Below are 25,437 nucleotides of genomic sequence, written 5' to 3'. Positions count from 1 at the left end.
TAGATATGGACAGGAAAATATGTTCATGTTCTAACATATGATCAGCTTAAGCCTAAATTTTTTGAAACTAGGGAATGGTAAGGTGAAGAGGAATTGTTAAATTTTGAAAAGGAAAATATTTACATTTGTTCGATGGCAGTAGTTTACAGCTGTTACTTAGTCATATAATAAAATGATGTTTCAGGGACAGTTAGCAGTAGCCTCTAAACAGTGGGGGGTGCAGGGTAGATGGTAGAGTAGCATTTGGCCCGGAAGACCCAAGGGAGTCTTACAAAATTTGTTCTTGTTCAAAGAGAAGAATCTTTATCATTCTGAGATTTTACATCTGGTCTGGACGCTAGAGACCGCAGTTCCATCCTTTCATTGTATATGTAAATACAGTTTATTTACAAAACCAGTGAAAAGGTTTTCTGTGGCAGAAACAGCCGGTTTCCCGAGTGGTAGCTCACTTGGCTCTGGTGACAAAGGTGTATCTGAATGTGATGATGTGGCTACCTTCTGATGTGAGCAGTCTTAATTATTTAAATTTTATTTTATTGCTTGGGTAATATCTAGCCAGGGTATTTTTACCTTTTATTCCAAATCAAAAAAATTATCTAAGGCAAAGAGTGGTATTATCATTAAACTGATAGCAGTCAAAGACAAAAGGCTCTCTCCTAGGTCATGGGACTCTCCCTTAGCATTTCCCAGCAGGCTGAGCCTGGGTCTAGGAGCAGTTCAGTATGTGTCACATACGAACCTTCACTGTCCACATTCTGCACAACAAATACTCTGAAATCATTTTGTTAGCATAAACTGTTCACGGCCCTCTTCACTTCCCCCATTTCCTTGTAGATCTAGGCCATTTGCCAGCAATGGGATAAAAGACTAAGAAAAAGATAAGGGAAAGTGAAAAAGCCACTTGTCTTCAAAGATACACTGTCTTCAGGTCCTCTTTGGTAGACCCGCAGGAGTGTGTTTGTGTTCCCTGCAGGTTGCGTAGTTCCACAGGCTGTTGTAGGCTTATCTAAATTCGGAAGGTGGTTAACTTAGAAAAAAAGTTTGGCTGTTCTTTTATAAGTCTTGAATAAAAGGAAATATGAAAAGGAGCAGATAGTAGAGGGATAAATGGATCATGGAAGAGAATGGCAGTCATTAGGAAAGATGAAAGTGAGCTCTGAGTTAGAATATCCTAGGTTTGGTCTTAGGTGATAGGAAAATTTATTTTACGTGGTGGTAGGAGGTATGAGAATATTATTTTTTTACATTTTAGTATTACGTAAGAACTAACAAACACTTTTGATTTTCTATGGAAATATATTAATTGAACATAATAGGTTATACCAGAATAGCATTTTAATTTTGTTTCATGGTAACGGCATGTTACCATGTTTTAGCTTGTTCAAATTTGAATACTAGATTTTTAGTTAGCATATTTCTTGGTATTAAAAGTCAGAGGGCTTAGAGCCTGAGAAGCGGGAAAGAGGAAAAGTATTGGAGCAAGTCGTGATAATTAACAGCATTCTGATAAGTCTTTGATTTTGAGAATCAAGAAAGTCTTGGATAATATTACTTACTGAATAGTAAGAATATGTATCCTGACAGTATAAATATGGACTAGAAATATGGTATAAATAGGAACCAGAAAAGGTATGTATCTTATGTTTTTAAAATGCTTCCTATAAAGAGATATATATTATATGCACAGACACTAGTTATATAACTAAATAGCCGAAATGGAAGTTTCATGAAATAATATTGATATTACCTATGATGTAATCTAGTATTTTCTTCTTCCTTTTAAAAAATGCTGCTTGTGACTAATATTACAGAAATAATGGGTTGTAGCTACATGGTTTTATCAAAACTGATCTTGACTCCTGCTGTAATTTAGGTTTCAACAAGCATTTTTTAAAAATCCAGCACTTGACTAGGTGCCGGGGTGCAAAGATGAACAGGTTTAGTTCAGTCCTTAAGGAGCCATGCAGTGGTTCGGAGAGAAATGAGGTAAGAAACTGCCTGTGCTGCTTTAAGTGCTTGGACGGGCACTGGCAGGGGCACTGGCAGGGCAGGCGGGGTGGAAGGACCACTCCTCTCCCTGCCTGCGGGAAATCAGCACTTCTAGGTCACAGGTTGCATTGTATAATCTGATCACTTCTCTGATTACAGGCTTCACTTAATGTGAAATTTAGCCCCCCTCCCCCCCGTAAATTCTAAAATGAATGCTATCAAGTTTACTTAAAAATAGGAGGTTTGTGAACTTTTAGTATACAGGCCAAGTTTATACAAGTAAATGTTACATAGATAATCTCAATAAACCTAAATCTCACAACAGAGTTATTTCATTATCCTAAATATGTCATGGTGACTAGCTTTAATGCTGTTTATTTGGGAAGTATTTATTTTCTTTTTTCTTCTGAACCTTGTGACTTATTAAGAAGGTAAAAGTAAGGAAGAAGTGTTACATAAATATAAACATACTTTACAATTATTTACCTTTTACCATTGGCTGTTTGCCCTGGTAGTGAAAGATAAGCTACAAAACAAACCATGAACTTTTGAATAATGGAATAAAAGATAGATAATTATCCAACACTTGGAAATTATTTTGTCATCTTACTAAAATTTGGAAATATTCTGTATATTGGCAACTTTTATCTTGTGGTTATTTTGTTCATTCACAATAAAACTCAGTACAAAAATTAGGAGTGTGATTGCATTCCCCCCCCCCCCGCCCCAGAAAAGCCCCTTAAAGCATGGCATTTCTATAGAACTTAGTTTCTGTGGGTTGCACAGTTTTGCAGGTTTTCCTGTGAGTGATAGGCTACTATATCAGGTTGAGGAAGCTAATGTCTGAGTGGATGTGGTGGTCGCCCTAGAATGATTTTGCCGTTAGCAATGAAAAATGTTTTCCTTATAGTTCTTGTGCAGCAGGCCATGGAGTAGAGCACATTTTTATAATAAAGGTGATGAATTTAATCGCAAACTGGCAGCCAAATGGAAATTGCAGACCTTGATACAGGGAGAAAATTGCCTATAAAGCAACTCTTGAGAGAAGAGGCTTTAAATTTGCCCACCCGTTTAGACACTGAGGAGAACACAGGAGTCACAGGACATTCTGCTTGGCCTGCTTAGTTCAGACGAATGACACTTGAATGTTCTAGTTAAGAGCTAGAGATAATTTAAAGTTGTTTGTGCTTGTATGTAAAGCACTTAGCACATACATTTTATATTTTATTAACTATCTAAAATATTGCTGCCTTTTTATATTTCAGCACATGATATGCCTAAAGAATTGAAATCCACTTAATACATCTATGGTCATATGCTGTGTAGTTCATACTTCTGCCATATATATCATGGACCACAATCTTAAAGGATGCAAAATACACTGGGTTTGTAAGTAACAGTCAACTGATAGAAGATCTGTGAAACCATCAGTCTTCACTGTTTTACATTGTATTTAAACAGTTTATAAAATGTAGACACAGAATGGTAGAATTTCTATTATGGTAAATCTGTACTTTGTTACTTTTAATTCTGAGTGACAATTGCCTGTCAGCTCCTATGAATAACCTAACCCTTGACCTAATAATCTACAGTATTTAGAGTATTTAACTCTGAATCTTGCTATATTGTAACCTATATTTTGAGGTGCGCTGCCCCCCAGTGATACACATGCTTGTTAACAGATGTCTGTGTTGAGGTTGAGAATTATTTGTGAGACCTGTCTGAGGGTGGTGTTTAAAATGTAAAAGTGCTAATGTAAAATACACAAATGGTATTTCTTAGTATACTTATTGAAACTACTGGGTTCTAAAGGAAATTGAGGATTATTTCTAGGAGGTTATTAGATTTTGTTTGGATACATGGCCATGATGTGATAAATTAGATCTTCTGGGCAGCATAGTACATTATATAGTAAGAGTGTAGTACGAAGTCTGTGTTACTAAGTATAAGATTATAGAAGTGTTAAGTTTTAAAGTAAATGTGGGAATATATTATTTGGTGGCTGAGAAAGTGAGAACAGAAGGAAGAAAAATGTTTTTCAAATTCTCTGTATTTAGGAAATAATTTATTGAGGTTGTGCATGAGACTGCAGGTATGAAAACTGAGAAGAAATAGGATTATTTTTTGGTTAAACTACTGTATTTTGCCATGTATAATCTCAGTTTTTTGCCCAGATTTTTGAGGAAAAATAAGGATGTGGGTATATATGGGTATAGTGAGTACATACCATTGGTCTAATAATCATATTTTGCCATGTGTAACATGCCCAAAATGTGGATTTGCATTATACATGGGACAACATTACACACAACCAACTGTGGTGTGCACCAGTAATTGTATCTTGGTCACTAAAAGTCATTTCATTTAAATTACTTTAAGTGCTAGGTCGATTATAGTATATCCATTGGAGAAGTAAGCTTAATGTCTGATGTTTAAGATGAATTAAAATGTTAGTCACCTCTGCAGTTTTCAAAGTTTAAAATAAATCAACTCCTCTGTTGCCTTATCAGGGATTAGTTGCTCTGTCATTTTGCTTATTTGACTTGTATGAGCTGTGGCAAGTTTACCATTCAGAGATACAGCCTTTGTGAGAGAGATACAGTATACTTATATTTTAATTCCAGTGCTCCTCATTTGCTAAATCAGAGTATGGAAAACCTTATTTTCAGTTTTAGAAAAAACCAAAGTTTCATGTATTTTAACATACATGATAAAGAAGAATAAGGTATATGGAATACATATAAATATGAACATGTGTAATATATTAATCTAAATGTAGTTAATATGTTTTATATAACAAATAGAATTATGTATGTATTGTACATATTAATGATATAAGTAGTATGTGTGTGCACATGTATGTATGCATGTATGTATTACTTCATTTAAACTTTGCTACTTTTTTGTAGCAGGCCAAGTATAGTTGTTTGTAAACTGACACTAAACTAAATTCAGTTCCTATAGATGCAGCTGGTGGTTTACTTTTTAAAGAGGGCTTTTTTTCTTTTCTTTTTTTTTTTTTTTTTTTTTAGTGATATGCTTAAATTTACATCCAAATCTGTTACTCTGTTGAAGGTAGCTATAGTTGAGTTCAAGATTGTTTATGCCCGAGTCTGAAACACCTGAAGTATCTAAGATTTTGAGTTGTTCTGGAAGGGTTTTAAAATCATGTTTGAACGGTCACATCACTTGAAAGTAGCTCAAGTTTACAGGATTGGCAGAGTGGAACAAAGCAGTGGGAATATTCACAGTAATATTGCAGTTTAAGGTGACAGTATAAGATGTGATTCTTTTTTGTTATTTTTGTGTAGATAACTGTCCTAAGGTATTGATTTGTAGTTATGCAAATATACATTATAAGCCAGAATATTCCCCCCATTTTTCTTCCCCAGGTTATTTTTTTCAGCTTAAAAATGAAACTCTAGAAAAGCTGCTAAACCAAAACAGGTCACATCCTGGAGCCAAAAGCTCTTCCCATTTTCAAATAATGTGTTGTGGGGAATGCTATAGAGAATATTTGCCTCAAGTATTTAAGAGTCATTTTTAATAAGCAGAATGCACTGTGGGGTTTACATTTGAGTGGTTTGTAAGGTTTTCTTAATTGAATATTCGAAGAGGGACTTAGTAAAAATTTGTTGGAAAAATTAAGCTGTATCTTTGTTACATCTACCTCCACTTTGCTATTTATGATGAATTTATGTTTGCAAACAGTGTTTGGTTATTTGTGGGTATCCTTTTTACATATCTTTTATGCTTATAGATTCTGAGAAAAGAATAATTACAAATTCTAGGTAACTAATATTCATCGTATCAGCAGATAATTTATCATTTACACCCATTTGTCAGGATACAAAGTTTTCAGACTATATCATTTTATATCACAATCATCATTGATGATGATAGGGACATACTTACGTATATATATCAGATATATATATCATATATATATATATATATATATATATATATATTCATTATCTTAATTTAATCTTGACAGCAGTCCTGTGTGAGCTGGAAACAAATCTGTTTTCTAGATGAAGAAGTGGAAACAGACCGTGATACTACAAATAGTTTTTTTCCTTTCAAAAATTGCACTTCAGCACTTTGTTTTTCTGTTCTCATCACAGATCAGCCAGGGAGTTAGCAGCTTTGTAAATTTCCTTAAATGTGAAACTTTACCTAATATGTACTGATCATTTAGGTAGTTCTGGACAGAGGCAAAGGAGAGTCCGTTTTCTTCTTATCTGGGGTTGCCCTCTTTTGTATGTACATTACATTAAATTATCTTCACACCTTTAAGGAAGGTGGTGGTCTGTTGACTATTAGTACCTTACTTGACTTAAATGTTCACTTTTCACATGAGAAAAGACATATACACTGTGCAGGAAGTATATTAAATTTCTTTCAGAACTTGTTCATGTGATACTGACCACCTGAAAGTGGGTTAACTTTCTTTCGATGTTTTTATTCTCATATACCTCTTAAAAAGGTTACTACTACTGCCTTAGGTGGCTGCTAGTTGGCCTGGTTTTGAGAGATTTCATGGTCTCTTGCACAGTTGCCTGCTTTTAAACAAAGTGTACTGTAGGATTCTGACGCACAGTGTATTCTTCTGTTGCCTGTGAAATTACCTAACTGAAGATTTGCTATACTTAGTCTTCCTAAGAATGCTTGATTTTTAAACCATGATTGGGGAGAGATTTTCTCTCTTAATGACTCGATTTCACTCATTTTCCACTGTGATGGTGGTGGTAGAATGTTGTTTGAAGTAAGATTATTTTTTAGATTTTGGTTTAAGTCGGTAATACTCTCCTTGTTCCTGTAAGTGCAGGCCTTGGTGATGACAGAACTTTGTTTTTAGAGATTGCATTCTTACGAGTTTTCTAAGGGAAAAACACGTATTGGTTTCAAGGAACAAATTCCTAATTCGAATGGTAATGTGCCTATCTTTAAACCTCAGTGTAGCTGCTCTGAAATACACAACTCTTCATTGGCCTGTGTTTTTGAGACGTTTCTGAGCAAATGAAGTACCTTGAGCAGAAAAGCAGAAACATTGGCCTGGATAATTGGAGGCATTGCTAACATACCAGTCCAGTACAGAGATGGGGTTAGAAGTCTGGAAATTAAGGTTTGGGACAAAATTCTTGAGAGGGCACAGCAGTGTATAGTGTACTTTTTTAAGTGTCAGATCTATCAACATTACGATGTGTCATCAGAGTGAAAAGTATACATCCATGTTTTTGCCACTTTGAATTCTTCTTTCCCTCAGAATAATTAAAGTGAGGGTTTATGTATCTTGAATATAGTTTTCCCTAGCTTGGTCTTTCCTGCTATAGAGCCAAATGAAACCATAGAAATTTGTCATTCACTCTCTTTAAAAATTGCTTTGTGTACCGTTCAGGTTCCGGGTATTTACATCCCAGGACACCCAGCCTCATCTATCGGTTACCTCCAGCCTCTGGTCTGTTTATATAGAAGCCATTCTTACTGCTGGAGGAATGAATGGTGACGGCGGGGCGTGCTGCTGGGCAGCTCGTCCCAGGCACCGGCCTCATGCCAGGGAAAGACAGAACATAGGAACAACAGACTCTTAGGTGCTGAACAGTTTATAACTGTTTGTCATTCAGTGAAATGTTTTGTTTTTTTTTCCTACCCGACTCAAATGTTTAGGTATAGAGTGTATGAACACAGACCGTGAAAAACTTCAGTGACTTGTTGACACGCAGCAAGTTCCTGGTGGATCTTAAATGAGAGTCTCAACTGACATGCATTGTAGGTTTCATTTAAACTATACCAGTCTCTCTTTCCTTTATTTGTGTGAGTATAGACACTTCTTTCTTCTTCTGTTTTTCCATATCTTCAGTTTCTGCCCATTTCCTCATCTTTTTCCAATTCTCTTTTACTTTCTGCTATCATTTTGGCTACCACTGCTTTTCTCCACATCAGAACCACTTTCTAGAGCGGTGTGGTATGAGTAAAAGAATACAGCTTTCAGAGTCAGACTGGCTTGGATTTGGACCTAACAAGTTATGTGATCTTTGGTAAAGTGCTTAATCCTCAAATCTCAGTTTCTTCACTATAAAGTGGAGCCGAGAACAGTAGTTATCGGTGAGGAAATCCACCTAACCAGACTATAATCATAAAGTGCTGACCTCCAGGGCAGACTTTGAGGAGAGACTTACCACTTGGAAAGATATTAGACCTGGTTTCTCTTAAATTGTGAGTTAAGAACTGGGAGCTGTTGTTACCATCACCAGTCTGTCCATTTTTTCCTTCCTAGAGCAGGATGCTATGGCATTTAAATCAGCCCTGGGAAAGGTCCGGATAACGGGAAATGGAGATGGGGTAACAGGTAGCTGGGTTTACAGAGAATTGATTTTACACTGTGTCCTGTAGCAGTGCCTCCTGGTGTGCTGTCTGAGAACTCAGTTTTTCCCTGAGTAATTACTTCTAACATGTCTGTCTCCTACCACATAGACCACATGACTGTGAAATCCAACGTATTACTTTTAATATTTTCATTTTTCCTTAGATTTTGTTAAGGGATAATAGTGAGGAATAGAAATTCCATAAAAATTAGAATTACTATTACTTTACTCTATGAAGTCAGGTGAGAGGTGGTGCTTTGAGGCCATACCTGAGCTCTCTGCTTTGGCTAGTACTCCTGCTCACTTAGTTTCTGATGGAGCAGGGACTGTGTCTGGTTTTGCACATGACTGTTCCCTTAGGGCCTCAGTCAGTACAGTGCCTAGTTCATAGTTGGTATGCAGTACGAGTGCATTGAGTGCATATAAGGAAACATCATATTGTATGTACCATGGATTATTGACAGTTTTTAAAAACGCAGATTATACTTTATTCAGGCCAATCTATTTTATAACAGTTTGTACTTTTAGGAAAAATGAAACTTACTATTAAACTTTTTACTATGTGTGCTTTGAAATAAAATGTTGAACTGTGCAGACTGTAAATATAAAGGTTATGAAAAACCTTGAGAAATGAATCATTAGCACATCCCTTTTGGTGCTATCCTGGTAGGGGCATCCTTTTCCGTAGGGGTGGTGGGGTGTGTGTGTGTGTGTGTGTGTGTGTGTGTGTGTGTGTGTGTTTTAAAGCTAAGACCATTCATACTGAGATGTTTATGCATTTTATCTTCTCACTTGATCTAAAATAACATTAGAGCAGGGATCCCCAACCTCAGATCCACCAATAGGTGGTGAGCTTGAATGTAAAGCACTTGAATCATCCCGAAACCGTCTTCCCTTCCCCCTGGTCGGTGGAAAAACTGTCTTCCGTGAAACAGGTCCCTGGTGCGAAAGAGATTGAAGACCAAAGCACTAGAGCACTTGAGGTGGATATGTTTTCAGTTCCAGTCACATTGGTATCTGTGGTTACTGTAGTGTTGCTCTTGTTTTTTTAAAAAAAAAATAGAAGTGTGATTTTCTTTTCTAAGTTAATCTTGCTTGCTATAAAGGACCTTTTGGAGTATTGGGTATAGTAGATCTGTCTGCTGACATGCATTCGCATTTGTTAGGAAATTAAGGTGGTACTCATGTGGTGCATGATTATAGTCCTGGGTTGTTCTCTGTTGAGCTTAGGTGGAATTTGGATACATTTGAAAAGGATAATTTTAAAAAATCAAAGAAATTGATTAGGCAAGGTAACCCATCCCTCTACTACATAGACATAATTCCTTCAAAATTTTTGGGAGTTATGTTTCATTTTCATTCTGATTTACCAAAATCTCTTTAAAGCCCCTAGGGAGTTGGGGCTGGAAGAGGAGAAAATGCACAGTGACAGACCCCTGTCACTCTCTCAAGCACAGACATGCAGAGCCATGGTTAAGGTAGGCTCTCATGCTTCCAAAGGATGTTGGTAGTCTGATACATTTCGGAAATGTGCGATTCCAGTAGGGGCAGGGTTGACTGTATGTGATTCTCAATTAGTCGTGAACTATATGCAGTTATCTCTTACGGGGCATTGCCACAGATGGGCTGCAGTTACGGGGCCTCTGAAGAAAAGTGAGGTACACAGACTCCTAAATTATGATAGAGCTGCAGAGCAGAGAGAAACCATAAATGGGATCTGGCCTGACTTCATCTTACAGAAGAAACCGAGACCCACGGGGTTAGGTTCAAAGCCACGTATCTAATTTTGCAGGGAATCAGGGGTAAAATCTAGGTTGTATAAACTGAAGGCCAGTCCTTTTTCCTACCTACATGCAGTTACTAGGTTTGCTACAGAAAAAAGTCATTGATGAACTGTAGATTTTCTTTATGTTGTTAGGGTGGGTTTAAAGTACATGTGTTTAAGCAATACATGTTAAAGAAAATTAAATATTTTTGAATTATTTTGAAATACAGATTATGATTTTTTGTTGTTCCACTTATTTTTTGAATGATTTTTATTGTATTTTTTAAATTACCATTTAGTTCCTTTATATACTCCTCCCTGCCACAATCTCCATGCTGTTGTCCACGTCCATGAGTCCTTTGTCTTTTTTGCTCAATCTCCAGCCCCCTAACACCCCTCCGCTATAGCTGTCATCCTGCTCGTCATCTGGGTCTGTCCCCATTTTCCCTGTTGGTGCAGTTTGTTAATGAGATTCCACATGTGAATGAAATCATGTGGTATTTGTCTTTTTCTGACTGGTTTATTTTACTTAGCATAATGTTCTCCAGGGCCATCCATACTTTTGCAAAACTTAAGACTTTTTTAAATATAGCCGAATAGTATTCTGCTGTGTAAATGTCCCATAGTTATTTTACCCACTCATCTACTGATGGACACTTGGGCTGCTTCCATATTTTGGAGATTGTAAATAACGCTGCAGTGAACATAGGGGTGCTTATGTTCTTTAGAATTAGTGTTTTGTGTTCCTTTGGATATATTCCCAGAAGTAGGATAGCCGGGTTGAAAGGCAGATCCATTTTTCATTTTTTGAGATCTGTATACTACTTTACACAGTGGCTGCATCAGTCTGCGTTCCCACCAGCAGTACAAAAGGGTTATAAAAGCATCCTCTTTCTCCACATCCTCTCCAGTACTTGTCGTTTGTTGATAATATTGATGATAGCAGTTCTCACAGATGTGAGATTGTATCTCATTGTGGTTTTAATATGCATTTCTATGATGATGAGTGACATTGAGCAGTTTTTCATCTGCCTGTTGGCCATCTGTATGTGATCTTTGGAGAAGTGTCTATTTAGGTCCTTTACCCATTTTTTGATTGGGATTTTTTGGAGGGTGTTGAGTTTTCTAAGTCCTTGATAAATTTTGGATACTAACCCTTTACCAGATGTATCAGTGAAAATGTTTTCCCATTCTGTGTGTTGTCTTTTTATTCTGTTGATGTTTTCCTTTGTTGTGCAAAAACTTTGTAGTTTGCTGTAGTCCCATTGTTTATCTTTTCTGTTTCTCTTTCCTGGGGAGGAATATCTGATGAAATGCTGCTGTGAGCTGTGTCCGAGATTTTGCTGCCTATGTTTTCTTCTAGGGTTGTTATGGTTTCAGGTCTAACATTTAAGTCTTTGATCCATTTTGAATTTGTTCTTGGTGTGGTGTAAGAAGGTGGTCTACTTTTTATTCTACTCTAATTTTCCCAACACCTTTTATTGAATAAACTATCTTTAGCCCATTATATGTGCTTGCTTTCTCTGTCAAACATTAATTGACTATAAAGGTGTGGGTTTATTTCTGGGCTGTCTGTTCTGTTCCATTGATCTATGTGTCTGTGTTTATGTCAGTACCAGGCTGTTTTGATTATTATGGCTTTATAGGATAGTTTGATATTAGGTAGCGTGATTCCTCCAACTTCGTTGTTCTTTCTCAGGATTGCTGTTGCTAGGTGGGGCCTTGTGTGGTTTCATATAGATTTTTGAAATACTTGTTCTAGTTCTGTGAGATATGTCATTGGAATCTCGATAGGAATTTCAACATAGTACTGGGAGTCCTCCCACTTCCACAGCAGTCAGACAGGAGGAAGAAATAAAAGGCGTCCAGATTGGAACGGAGCAAGTAGAACTGCCTTTATTTGTAGATGACATGATACTGAACATATAGAATCCCAAGGGTCAGCCAGGAAACTACTAGGACTGACAAATGAATTCAGCCAAGTAGCAGGATACAAAATTAATATCTAGAAATCAGCAGGCATATTTATATTCCAATAACAAACTGACAGAAAGGGAAATTTAAAAAAATCCCATTTACAATTGCTTCAAAAAGAGTAATATGTCTAGGATTATATCTAACCAAGGAGGTAAAAGACCTAAACCATAAAAAATGGAAGAAAAGAAAGAAAGAAAGAAAGAAAGAAAGAAAGAAAGAAAGAAAGAAAGAAAGACCTGTAGTAGGAAAATTGTAAGATACTGAAGAAAGAAATTGAAGAAGATACAATAAACGGAAGCACCTACTGTGTTCAATGATAGGGAGGATTAACATCATTAAAATGTCCACACTACTCAAAGCAGTCTATAGAGATGATTTTGAATGTTTCATTGACCAGGGGTTTTTGTTTTGCTGTTGTTGTTTTCAGAAACTAGAAAAGACACTCCTGTGGCGTTCGTTCTCTCCCACTACCCCACCCCCAGTGAAATCCCTCAGCAAATCAAAGCAAAAGGTTTTTTTTTAAAAAATTATTTTCAAATAAATTTAGGCTTGATAAAAATAGGATAAAGCCGCTGCAGAGATTAATAACTCCTCTTAACAACAGTACTGCAGTTACAGGAACTAGGAAATTAACATTGATACAATATTATTAACTAATTGGTGATGTCTACTTTCTTCCAGTGTGTTACAGTGTCACGTTCTTTCATGGCACTTTTATTGACACATTTGAGGATTACTGTTGTGATATTTTGTAGAATATTCTTCAGTCTGGGTTTGTCTGATGTTTTCAAATGATTAAATTGAGGTTACACATTTTTGGCAAGGAAATGGCAGTAGTGCTGGCTGGTCATTTGTTCTCAGTGTGTCACGTTAGGGGTTTAATTGTTTTTGGTAATATTAACTTTGATCACCTGGTTAAGGTGGTATCTGCCAGTTTTCTCCACTGTACAGTCTTTCTTTTTTTCCTTTGTAATTAATAATATCTTGGGAGATTCTCTGAAACCGTGCAGATAATTTTATTTCTCATACTTTTTGTTCACTGACTGTAGCATCTATTGAATGGTTCTCACCTGTAGTTATTATTACTGTGGTTTTCTATTGTCCATTTTCTATATCCATCTTTTTTCTACATTTATTAATTACAATTTTATAAGGATGCTCTGTTCTTTCCTGTGTATTTATTTTATTCAATTTATGTCATTTTGGTGGCACAGCTTATAATCTACTACCATTGTTATCAAGTTATAGGTAAGAACTTCTAATAAAATTATTTTTGAAATTTTAATATATTGAGATGATTAAAAATTCAAAGGCTTACAAGTACATGGTGAAAAAGTCTCTTCCACCTTTGTGTCCTGGGTGCCCGTTTCCATTGCAGTGAGTTTATTTTTATTTATCCAGGAATATTAAAAGACTTGAGAAAAGAATCTTTAATAAAAACTGCTAGATTCTCAAGTATTTTTACCTGGATTCTGGTGATACCTACTGATGTACTGTTGGATCTTAAGATATTTTTGACAAAGGTTTCTTAGTCTTCGGATTTAAATTTAAATTTTCATACAGTGCATATTATATAGATATAAGGACTGGTTTCTCCTGAGTATTCTAAAGAACCAAATACCTAGAGAGCAGAATTTTTATTTAATAATACTTGATATTTAACTTGTCTAACAGAGTTCAAAAGTAACTAACCTCCAGACAATTTAATTGAAATGATAAAGGATACATATTCCAATTAAAAGGGTTTTACTCACTTTAAAAAAAACCCTTTCCATCACTCTGTTCTGTTCTTTCTAGTAGCCCACTTTGCCTTCTGTGCGTACCAGCAGTGTCCATGTGCTCATTCAGGAGGCTGGGCGCGAAAGAAGGGGGCTGCAAAGGTGGGTTTCTTGTGGAGTCACCCGGAAATTGAACTTCCTGGACTACACTTGATATAGTATAGCTAGTAATAAACCAAAAGTTGGTTTGTTTCATTTTCTTTTTTTACATTCTCCAGTTACTGTCTATTATGAATTTTCAGATTCATATTTCAGGAAGTCCTTTATGAAACTCTAAATAAAAGGTGGTTGGACTTACTGTGTCCTTGGACCAATTTTTTAAATCTCTAAGCATTATTATTATTATTTTGCAAAATAGGTATTCTACAGATTCTGATGGGAATCAGGTGATAAATCATATGTTATTTAAGCATAGTAGAGGTTCTCATATATTAAAAATAATTAGATAGGTCTTTGTGAGTTTTTTTTAAGAATAGGGAGTCACTGACTCGATCCTTACTATAATTTTGTATAGAGAATTCAATAACGCATTTGTAACATTAATGCAAATTTGACTTAAAGTACTTTCTACTTTCCTAATGGGAATATCTTTATTTTCTAGATGAAAACTATAAAATATTTATATAGTAATGTGAAAGCTAAATGGTCCCTCTCTATAAATCCATCTCCCAGAGATGACTACTGTTAATAGTTGTGTTTTTACAGTTGACCTATAGGTTACATTAAAGGTGTAAAACGAAAGGATTAGACGTTTATATAACTTGCAGAGTGATCGCCCTGGTAAGTCTAGTGCCCATCCGATATCATACATGGTGGTTAGTATTGACTGTGGTCCCTGTGCTTTATATCCTGGCAACCGTTTGGCCATTTGTACTTAATCCCTTCCACCTCCAGCCCCATTCTGGGAGCCATCTATTTGTTCTCTGTGAATTTGTTTCTGTTTTGCCTGTTGGTTTATTTTTTAGATTCCATATGTAAATGAAATCATAGGGTATTTGTCTTTCTCTGTCTGATTTATTTCACTTAGCATAGTACCCCGTAGGTCCATCCATACCCAGTCATGAAATGCTAGATCAGATCATATGGTAGTTCTATTTTTAAGTTTTGAGGTATAATACCATTTTTTACTTTAATGTGTCTATCTAAAAATACACATACGTAGTATAATTGGATCATACAATAGACATTCTTTTCGGTAACCCTTGAAAGAGCTTTTGCAAGAAGGCTCAGCTATTGTTAAACATCTTACAAGATAACAGAACAGCTGCTGAGAACAATCATGGAAAACGGATGTATACATTTTTATGAGACTTGGCTGTGTCATGTTTCTTATGTGAGATGTGTCATCAGTTTTGCACAATGTTGATTAACGCAATTTAAAGGAAAGCAGTGATAAATTTAATTTTGTAGTTTTTTGTGCTTATAGTTCTGAAGTACAAATACTGTTTAACCTAAAAAATAAGGTCCCATCCAGAGAATTATTGATAGCTTGCTTTTTCTTCGTGTCATTTTCAAAGCTGTTTCCTCACAGTTAAATCAGATTTAAGCTATTTTGGTTGTTTGAGTAAGCAAATCACATTCCACTAACTAGTGCATATTGTTTAGTAATCTGCTTTTTAATGCATTTGCTTTTCTGTACCTTGTGAATGTGGCTTTTTAAAAATGAGCACAGTGAAGTTACATTACTTCATGGGTTTTGCTATGCTCAAAATATCTTTATTTAGTAAACCCTGAATTAGAGGTTTCTTTTAGCAGAAGAGAGCTGTATTGACCAAGGGTATATGACAGCCACTTCTGTGTAGCGGCAGTTCTTCAGTTATAAAAACACCCCTAATATTGTTTTAATATTTAATGAGTGTCATGTAAGTAAAGACGAATGATTTGTCAGGTAAGACCTAAACTAACAGCCTGCTTTGCTGTGTGCGTGAGTGTGCCGGGCTGTGTCCATGCTATGTGTGTGCGTGAGTGTGCCGGGCCGCGTCCATGCTGTGTGTGTGCGTGAGTGTGCCGGGCCGCGCCCATGCTGTGTGTGTGTGTGAGTGTGCCGGGCCGTGTCCATGCTGTGTGTGTGAGTGAGTGTGCCGGGCCGTGCCCATGCTGTGTGTGTGAGTGAGTGTGCCGGGCCGTGTCCATGCTGTGTGTGTGCGTGAGTGTGCCGGGCCGTGCCCATGCTGTGTGTGTGAGTGAGTGTGCCGGGCCGTGCTCATGCTGTGTGTGTGAGTGAGTGTGCCGGGCCGTGTCCATGCTGTGTGTGTGCGTGAGTGTGCCGGGCCGTGTCCATGCTGTGTGTGTGAGTGAGTGTGCTGGGCCGCGTCCAGCCGGAGAGCAGTTGCGGTGATGAGGGAGTGCAGAGCTCACTTCAGCTTCTGTGGAAAGACGAGAGCTCTCTTTTTAACTTCACTAGTGACATTTACATTGTGTACATCAGAACATGTTTTTGTAAATGATTGGCTCTTATTTTACTGCATAAACTAATGGAAGATGTGAAATTAAAAAATGAGGCAATAATGGTCAATTGATACTACAACTCTTTTTTAGCTCCAGCTGTATTATAAGGATAAAGTAATTTTTTGGTGGATTTAAGTGTAAGGCACAAAGAAAACAGACATAACGTCCAAATATAATGTTTGTTAACATCAGAATAGCTAGTTGAGCAATTAGAACTAGCTACCATAACATTGAGCGCAGAACATGTCTTGTATAACATTTTCTTCAGTGTTTTAAACAGTCATCTTTTAATTTGGATTGTTATAAATCCTCAAAATAGTAACTTTATGCATTTTACTGGTATATCATTGATAGTTTTTGTTTACCACTGACCTAGTAAATGTTTTTATTATTTCCAATTTTTTGTTTTCTTGGTTTAAATTTGTTGAAAAATTCTAAGCCAGAAAGTGAAATAGGGCTATATTTTATTTTATCTGTTCTTCCAACATTGCAGTATTGAATTTATACAGTGTTTATCTATCTTGGTAAATGACTACTTAATTTTATAACTTAGATTTCTCACCTTCTATTTTTCTTTTCTGTATTATTTATGTTTCTTGAATTCTGACATTTAACTTTTCCCGTAGAGTGATTCATCTGTTAGTTAACCTAACAGCATAGGTTTTAAAAGAATATGCAAAACTTTAAAGTGGCAAAGGGTGGGGTGCACATAGAATAACTCAGATGTGATGAGAGTGGTCATGGAAGAGCCAACTGGCAGAAATGAGCTGAGGCTCATGAAGTAGAAGAATGATTCTAAAGCAAAGCTTTTACTTAAATTCATAGGGGAAATAAGAGCAAGAGAAAAGGCTTAAGGCAGATGATGTATATTAATAGGTCACATAAAAGAACTATGTGGAGACTATTTTTTCTCCTAAATTGTAAATAGGAGCACAATTACTGACAGATAATTGAGCTTTAGTTTGGAACAGGAAGAAAAAGTCAAGGTAATTAAAGCAGAAAAATGTCAAGAGACAGTAAGTAGCATAAGCGAAACAAGTTTTTACTCCTAAACAAAAATAGTTTTCAGGACATGGATATTTGAAAAAGCACGATAACTGAATATCAGTTCAAGAACACACGGAAAATGAGGGGAGCCCGAGTGACAGGGAATTGACTGCTCCCCCAGACTGGAAAATGTCTGTTCTCAACGTGGTGGCACAACCTGTTGGTTCCAGAACAGGTGACTTCCTGTTGAAACTGATGGATCCAGAGGGAGGTTCAGGTCCTGCCGCGGCTTGAGACTACGTCCCAGAGCTGCTGAGGTGTGTCTGCGGTTTAGTATCCAGGCCGAAGAAGTGTGAGCTCAGTGAAGTTGCAGTTAGTTGGATCTTTGACTCACTGGATAGTCATCCCTAAAAACTGTCAACTGATAGATTAACAGAAACAGTCCACACACACAAAATTTAAATTGTCTTCATTGTGGCTGTGTTGGTGGTGGAGGCTTGTCTTGGCACCACCAGCATGTCAGCAGAGCGATGTGCTCACCAAAGAAGTGAGGGGCTCTGGAACACACTGTGGGGGGTGGGACGCTTGGGACTGGGGGTCGGCAACCATGGGTGGTGCACGCACTGGCTGTCAGGGAAGGATGTGCATGCGCTGTGGGGTTTTCCATATTAAAGAGATGTGTCTAGGTGAGTGGGAGGGTGTAAAACCATGTCGCCATGCATCTAGAGAAGAGGACGCCTAGATGTCACGGAGATCTTCAAGTGTTCACAGGCTGTCATGTGAAAGGCACGTGGGGTGGGCCTCGGGAGTGTTGAGGGGTGGGGCCGTGTGAGAAATTTTAGGGATGACTTTGCTCAGTAAAATAAATTTGTAACATTTAAGAACTTCAGAGCTGTCTGAAGCAAATTGTTTTGATCTTGGGGATATTTTTGAGTTAGTGTAGTAGTAATTTTTAAATAGGAGATTAAACAAATGGTCCTGAGCTGCTGCTGTAGGTTGATGAAGGTAGTGTGGAGATGAGGGGACATTTGAACGTTACCACGTTTTGTTTGATGTAGCAAAAGAATATGTGAAACACACTAGTCACGCAAGAAACATTCTTGCGTTTCATAAATGAACACCTGTGAATCCACTGCCTGCAAAGGAACTAGAGTATCACCCATTCCCAGGACATGCTTTTCTTTGGCTGTAATTATATCAGCTGATACCACCATTAGCCAAAGCTCTGATTGCCAGGACTTACAGAAAGAAGAGTTTGGAGACAGAACTTCAACCATGAGTGAAAATAAATGGAGTTTTACATACTGAGGTTGGAAACCAGTGGATTCCATTGACTCACTCAGTGAGCAACCTCTAATTATATGAGGCACAGGCACATACAAGTTAAGAAATGTGTCTAAAATCACACAAGCAGTTACTGTTAGAACTGGAATCAAAACCTGTTCTAACTTGAGTGTTGTAAAATAACATGCCAAGAAGTACTAATGATATCCTGGCTACAAAGTTGCTATTAATAAAGGGTAGTACTCATACTCAGATGGTTAGATCGACAGTGAATTAGACTATAAATCTCTCCAGAACTAGAACTTCGTTATCTTTTGTTCCCATGTGTGCTGTTTTGTATATAATCTGTGTTCTATTATTATATTGAGCAACATAGCTTAGAGATGGAAAGAAACATGGTAGAAAGACTTTTTTATCTTAAGAAGTAGAATTTATAATTTTATTTTTCAAGTATTTTTTATTGATTATGTTATTACAGTTTTCCCAACTTTCCCCCTTTATCCCACCTCTGCCCTATACCCCCCAACCCTCCAGCATCCCCCCTTAGTTCATGTCCATGGGTTGTACATTCAAGTTCTTTTAGTTCTGTTTCCTATACCATTTTTTATCTCTCCCCATCTATTTTATGCCTACTAATTATGCTTCTTTCTTGTTCCTTTTCACTTGTATTCCTCCCTTTCCCCTCCCCCCTGATAACCTGCCATGTGATCTCCATTTCTCTGATTCTGTTCTCCATTTCTCTGATTCTGTTCCTGTTCTAGTTGTTTGCTTAGTCTCTGTTTTTGTTTTTTAGGTTCAGTTGGTGACAATTGTGAGTTTGTTGTCATTTTACTGTTCATAGTTTTGTTCTTCAATTTCTTAAATAAGTCCCATTAACATTTTATATAATAAGGGCTTGGTGATGACAAACTCCTTTAACTTGATCTTATGTAGGAAGCACTTTATCTGCCCTTCCATTCTAAATGATGGCTTTGCTGGATAGAGTCATCTTGGATGGAGGTCCTTACCACTCATAACTTCAAATATTTCTTTCCAGCCCCTTCTTGCCTACAAGTTTTCTTTTGAGAAATCAGCTGATAGTCTCATGGAAATTCCTTTGTGGGTAACTGTCTTCTTTTCCCTTGCTGTTTTTAAGATTCTCACCTTATCTTTAGTCTTGGCAAATGTAATTATGACATGCCTTGGTGTGTTCCTCCTTGGGTCCAGCTTCTTTGGGACTCTCTGGGCTCCCCGGACTTCCTGAAGTCTTGTTTCCTTTGCCATATTGGGAAGATTTTCCTTCATTATTGTTCAAATCAGTTTTCTTGCTGCTGCTGTTCTCCTTCTGGCACCCCTATAATTCGGATTTTGGAATGTTTCAGGTTGTCCCAGAGATCCCTAAGTCTCCATTTTTTTGAATTCTTGTTTCTTCATTTTGTTCCAGTTGGATGTTTATTTTCCTCTTTTGTTCTAAATTGTTGCTTTGAGTCCTGGTTTCCTCCCTGTCACTGTTGGTTCCCTGAATATTTTGCTTTATTTCATTTTGGGCATCTTTCATTTGTTTTTTTCATTTTTCCACCAAGCTCCATCAGTCCTGTGAGCATTTTGATTACCAGAGCTTGAAATTCCCCATCAGATAGGTTGGCTGTCTCCTCGCTTAGTTCTCTTCCTGAAGTTCTTTCATTTGGGCCCTATTTCCTTGTCTAGGTGGGCTGTTAAGTTGTAAGGGGGCAGGGGCATTAGGGATTCACGAGGGCAGGGCAGCCCTCCTTGCTGCGCTGTGGGGGAGGGGCGGGAGAGGGAGCCTTGCAGCTCGCTTGCTAGACCACTTTAGGAGGAACTCTGTCATGTGAGACTGGGAGTTTCTACCATCGTGGCAACTGCTGTAGTCCACAGATAGCGCCGAATCTCAGTTTCTCCTTCAGCCAGCCCCACCCATGTGGTCTAGATTGGTTGTTACCCTCCTTCTGGTTGTGTGAGGAAACAAAGGGTTTTTACCTCCGCCTCCATCTTGGCCGGAACTCGAATTTATAGTTTTATTGTTTGTGCTTTTGCTTTACACAACTCCCCATCCTTAGAAAACAGTCTCAGAGTTTCTTTCCTCTTGACTTCTTTCTTGACCCTAGTACCTGCAGTAGTTGATAACTGCTGCTTTTGCGCTGCCCCTGTCCCTTCATCCCGACTGTCCCTGTAGCTTGGTTCTCTGTTCCTTTATATACCTCTTGTGTTAGACTAAGTTCTCCCAGGACTGGAATCATGACTTAATTAACTTGAATGCCCTAGAACCTAGTTCATTTCTCCTTTCATTCACCCACCCACCTGCCCAGTCCACTGAGTATTAATTGACGACCCACTGTGTTCCAGGCAGGATTCTAGAACCTGGGGAGACAAAGGGTAATAGTTTCTCATGGAATTTTCAGCAATTAATCACACAAATGTTTATAGAAATATAACTTAAATTGTAAGTATATTTTCTATTGTGTCACCTTAACTGGCTATAGGAAGGTTATTGGTTTTTATATATTTATGTTTTTTATATTGAGGCATCTGGATTTTCTCATTTATAATTGATTTTCTTGGTTTTTCTAAATCTAAACAGTTTTCTAAAATGCTTACCTGGAAAATCATTCCCTTGCCTCAAACAGTTATATTATTTTGATTACTTATAGATTTTAAATATTGAACTACTCTTGCATTTATAGTATAAATTCCACTGTGTTTTGGTGCATCATTCTTTTAATATGCTGGGGGAGCCTCTTGATTTACGATATTTGCATCTGTACTTCTAAGCTAATTTTATCTATATTTTCCTTTTATAATATTGTCAGGTTTCTCTATCAGTATTTATTAACTTCACAACCAGAATTGGTCAGTTTGAAGAAGGTTTAAATATAATAAACTAATACTGAAAGTTTTTATATGGAGAATGGGACTAAAGGTTGTGTGTAATTTTACTTAGATTAACTTTTTCTTATTCCCTTCAGTTAATTATTTGTTAAAATTACATAAGTAATCATTTATGTTTAAATTATTACTTAGTTGTAAACTTGATTTGAGAGTCACATGCTTATTCAGGAAAAACATTGATTTGATACTGGACATCTGTAGGAAAGATTTCATCATGAAACTAGAAGTATAAAAAATAATAAAGAACTGAGGTCTTGTTCCTATAATGTAGTACAGTTCAATGCAAGATACCATTTTAGAGTTTTTTTTTCAAAATTTCACTTGCTTTCAGAATTAACCATTGGTTTAGCTTTAACAAGCACATTGTATTTTGAGAGAAAATTTGTTATAAATATTGCCATCACAGAAGCAGAAGATGTATTAGAGTGTAGTGTTTCCACTGATTAAGACTGTATAACTAAATATCTTTTATAATGCCTTTTTGCTGTGCTAGATTTTACTTAACTAAAAGTGATTTAAATAACTAAAAACAATTAAAGTGTGTATTCAATAGTTCCATAATAACAATGATTGAAATTCCATGTTTGGAAAGCATACAAAATATATTTTAAAAATAAAAAGTCATTTTTAAATACTAATGGACACAAACCTTTTCCCCCAAGGAGGATGTACTCTATAGAATGGAAAGATGGTTACAGAAATGTTGTAATTTTTTTCAAGAATTAATTTTTTGGGGAAAAATTTTAAATTTCTAAATTGATTTTAGAGAAGGGGCAGTGGGAAGAGAAAATCATTGGTTCGTTGTTTCACTTACTTATGCATTCATGGTTGATTCATGGATGTGCCCTCATAGAAGTTGAACCCGCAACTTTGGTGTGTTGGGACGACACTTGAACCAACTGAGGGTTTAACCAACCCTGCCAGGGCCTGTTCAGCTAATTTAATAGCAACAACTCTTACGTTCCAGTGCTCAGGACCCTATCCTCTAGCACTTTGTGGAAGCTTAAAGAATTCTTGAAAGAGTTCATTAATTTTTTCTAACAGGGTTTGATTCATTAAAATAGATTTCTTACAGTTTCTTTTAAAGAGGTGTACTTACACCTGAGATGTCATAATAGTTTTTTTTTAAAGGTAATTGACTAATTTACTGAGGACCTAATTTTTATATTTCATTCAACCCAGTATAGTTTAATTTTCATTACCATCTTTTCTTTAAAATGTCTCTGATCGTCTGTCTTTTAGCTATTAAATCCAGGTACCTTGCTCTTGACCTTACCCTATACCTTTGTGATATGTGACACTTCTGATTACCCTGTCCTTGTTTCTGTGATTTCTTAGCTTCTTCGACAACTCTTCCCTACTTCTGTCTTCCTCCATTTCTTCTTGGTTTGGATCTTCTGTTTCACATCCCTTAAATGCTGGTTTATCTAAGGTTCATTCCATCCTGCCTTCTCCTTACACCCTTTCTAACATACCTTTCCTATTTCTAAAGCTTTAGTCACTAAATTTGAGTATCAAAGTCAGACTTCTGCTGAACTAAAAATATGTTTATCTGAAGTACAAGAGAGCCTTTGGTATTAACTTTTGTTTGATAGGCATTCTTGTGGTAGTTATTTGACTAAAGCCATCATTTGGAATTACTGGCCTCATTTATGCATGGAGAAATTAGATAAAGTAACATATACCTAATGTATCATAGTGGATAAGAACTTGGGCTCCTAGGTTAGTTTTAATAAAATATATTACTTGGTGTATAAATTTGATTTTTGGTAGAAATTAATTAAGCTATAGTCCTGTTAGACTTACCCAGAGAATGATAGACAAGGTCAGCAATTCTTTACTTCTTTGAGTTTTAATCCTTTACCAAAGAAATTTGCCCCTCTTTCCCCTGCCTTGGACTAGCAAGAACATTTTGGTCTAATACATTTACAATGCTTCCTTTCAACAGAAATTAGCAGAGTGCGGAAAGACATGTACAATGACACACTGAATGGCAGCACGGAGAAGAGGAGTGCGGAGCTGCCCGATGCCGTGGGGCCTGTCGTTCAGCTACAAGAGAAACTTTATGTGCCTGTAAAAGAATACCCAGATGTAAGTATGTTTTGTCTTCGTATTTTCCTGCTCTGCGTACCTTGGGAAGAGTTATCTGGCAGTGAATACTTTGACATTGTCAGCCGCTTTAAAAGAATTTCATGAGAGGACTAGAGGTATGAATCATTAGGTGTGGATAACTTAAAAAAATTTCAATATGTTTTAATTTGAATGCTGCTATGTCACTTTTGGCAGTGCACATGGTAAATACTTAGTTTTAGATTTCAGATCAAGGCAAGAATTATGTAAAGAGCGATGGCCTGAGAGTTCCAGAGCTTTGCATACAACTCCTAACTTAACTTTGAACTGACCTCAAAGAAGCCATAGCCTGGGCCATGTTGTCGTTTCAGTAAAATGAGAGTTTGGACTAGGACAGCTAAGGTTTCTTTCAGCTCTAAAATTTCTGTGATAGCCACTGTTTATGACTTACTTTTCATTCTTCTTAATCCCTTGTGCAACTATTCTGTGTACACATTTTGTTGCGAATATCCTCCTTGTCCTATACCAGTTAACTTATAAACAGCTCCAAGCCTGCTTTTCTTACAGAGCCCTACTTGATAGGTCCTCTTTCTCTGAGCTCGCTGTCAATGCGTTTCCCTCTTCCTCAGTGCACTGCACACTCAAACTGGCTCTTAGAACAGGTTGAGCCAGTTCCGGCCTGAGGACCTTTATGTTAGCTGTGTGCTGATCTCTGCTGGCTGCTGCTGTGTGTTGGTGAGGTTTTAGCTGAAATGTCACCTCAGGGCGGCCTCCCCTGACCATTTAATCTAAGAGCAGTCTTGTTAGTCATTGTTTCACATTAAGTGTCTTTATTTCTCTTCATTAGCATTTATTATCTGAAATTTTTCTTGTTTATTTTTTCTGTCTCCCCAGCAGGGTATTTAAAGGTACTTAAGAACCTGTTTTTGTTATTAATTGCTGTTTTGCAGATGTGCATGCTATTGCATATCTGCAACCCATATTAGGCATCCACTCCCTGTTGAATAATTAAAGGCAAATTGGTGGCTTTTTGTTAGGTTTCAGAGGACTTTTCTGAAAGCAAGTACAAGAAAGAGCTGGTGTTGTATGGTCAAAAATGTGGTGTGTACTCTTCAAATTCAATGATCTTATGGACAGTATAGTAATCTAGAGAAGGGAAATAAATGTCTTAAGGTGGATTGATGGAAAAAAGCTTTGATATTTCACAAATTGTATTTCCAGTATAATTTTCTATAAATCTCATGCATTTACTGTTTTTCTTTAGTACTTTTGGTTGTAAGTATACAAGAATTATACTGTAGGCAAAGAGAGACTCTGTCGGAAGATAATTGGGTGCAGTACAAAGGGTTAAAGGTGGCGGTCGGGCCACTGTGAGAACCCCAGTGAGAGTTGAGGCCTTCTCTGCTGAAAGCCTTGCTTTTGACGTACTTTGGAGTTAGTAACCCCCCCCACTTCGTCTGAATTTAAGATTCTTCGGAGGGAGAATGTGTTCTGGACCATTCTGCCATGACCAAGGACATGATGTGATCACACTTACGTAACCTAAACAGGACCACTGTGGGCCTGCCCCTGGGTACTGGGGTGGTTCCTAGACATGGGGTGTTGTGATTTGGGCAGCTCTCTGAACCAGAGTCTGCTGTTTTGGTGTTTCAGTATCTCCAGAAGTATATCGGCCTTCTCATCTAAACTTGAAAGGATAAAGTTTCAACTTTAGTCATTAACATAGAGTACTTTTAAGACCTTGTTAGAACTATAACCTTGATTTAGTTGGTCCTTATTCTTTTTTAAAAGAAAAAAAGGTATAGCATTGCCTAGATTAGTGGTTCTTAAAATGTGGTCCCAGGACTATGGCATCTACAACCTACTGGGAAATTCTGAATGTTCA

General features: G+C 37.1%; 1 protein-coding gene across 7 annotated transcripts in view; it reads left to right on the top strand.

The window, feature by feature from the left end:
- Positions 1-25,437, top strand: part of QKI (QKI, KH domain containing RNA binding) — a 146,605-nt gene that overhangs the window by 17,333 nt on the left and 103,835 nt on the right. For all 7 annotated transcript variants that reach the window (XR_005079655.2, XM_037126029.2, XM_037126026.2 and 4 more), the window contains exon 2: positions 23,431-23,573. Coding sequence is in view for 6 of the 7 variants with exons in the window: in XM_037126029.2 (XP_036981924.1) it covers positions 23,431-23,573 (143 nt within the window). In the remaining variant the exon portion in view is untranslated. The remainder of the gene's footprint in view (positions 1-23,430; positions 23,574-25,437) is intronic.

Source organism: Artibeus jamaicensis, unplaced genomic scaffold, assembly GCF_021234435.1.
Source record: "Artibeus jamaicensis isolate MK-2021 breed Jamaican fruit bat unplaced genomic scaffold, CSHL_Jam_final contig_497, whole genome shotgun sequence".
Classification (NCBI taxonomy): Eukaryota; Metazoa; Chordata; class Mammalia; order Chiroptera; family Phyllostomidae; genus Artibeus; species Artibeus jamaicensis.
The sequence above is the reverse complement of the archived record's forward strand: the minus strand, read 5'-3'. Positions and strand labels throughout refer to the sequence as shown.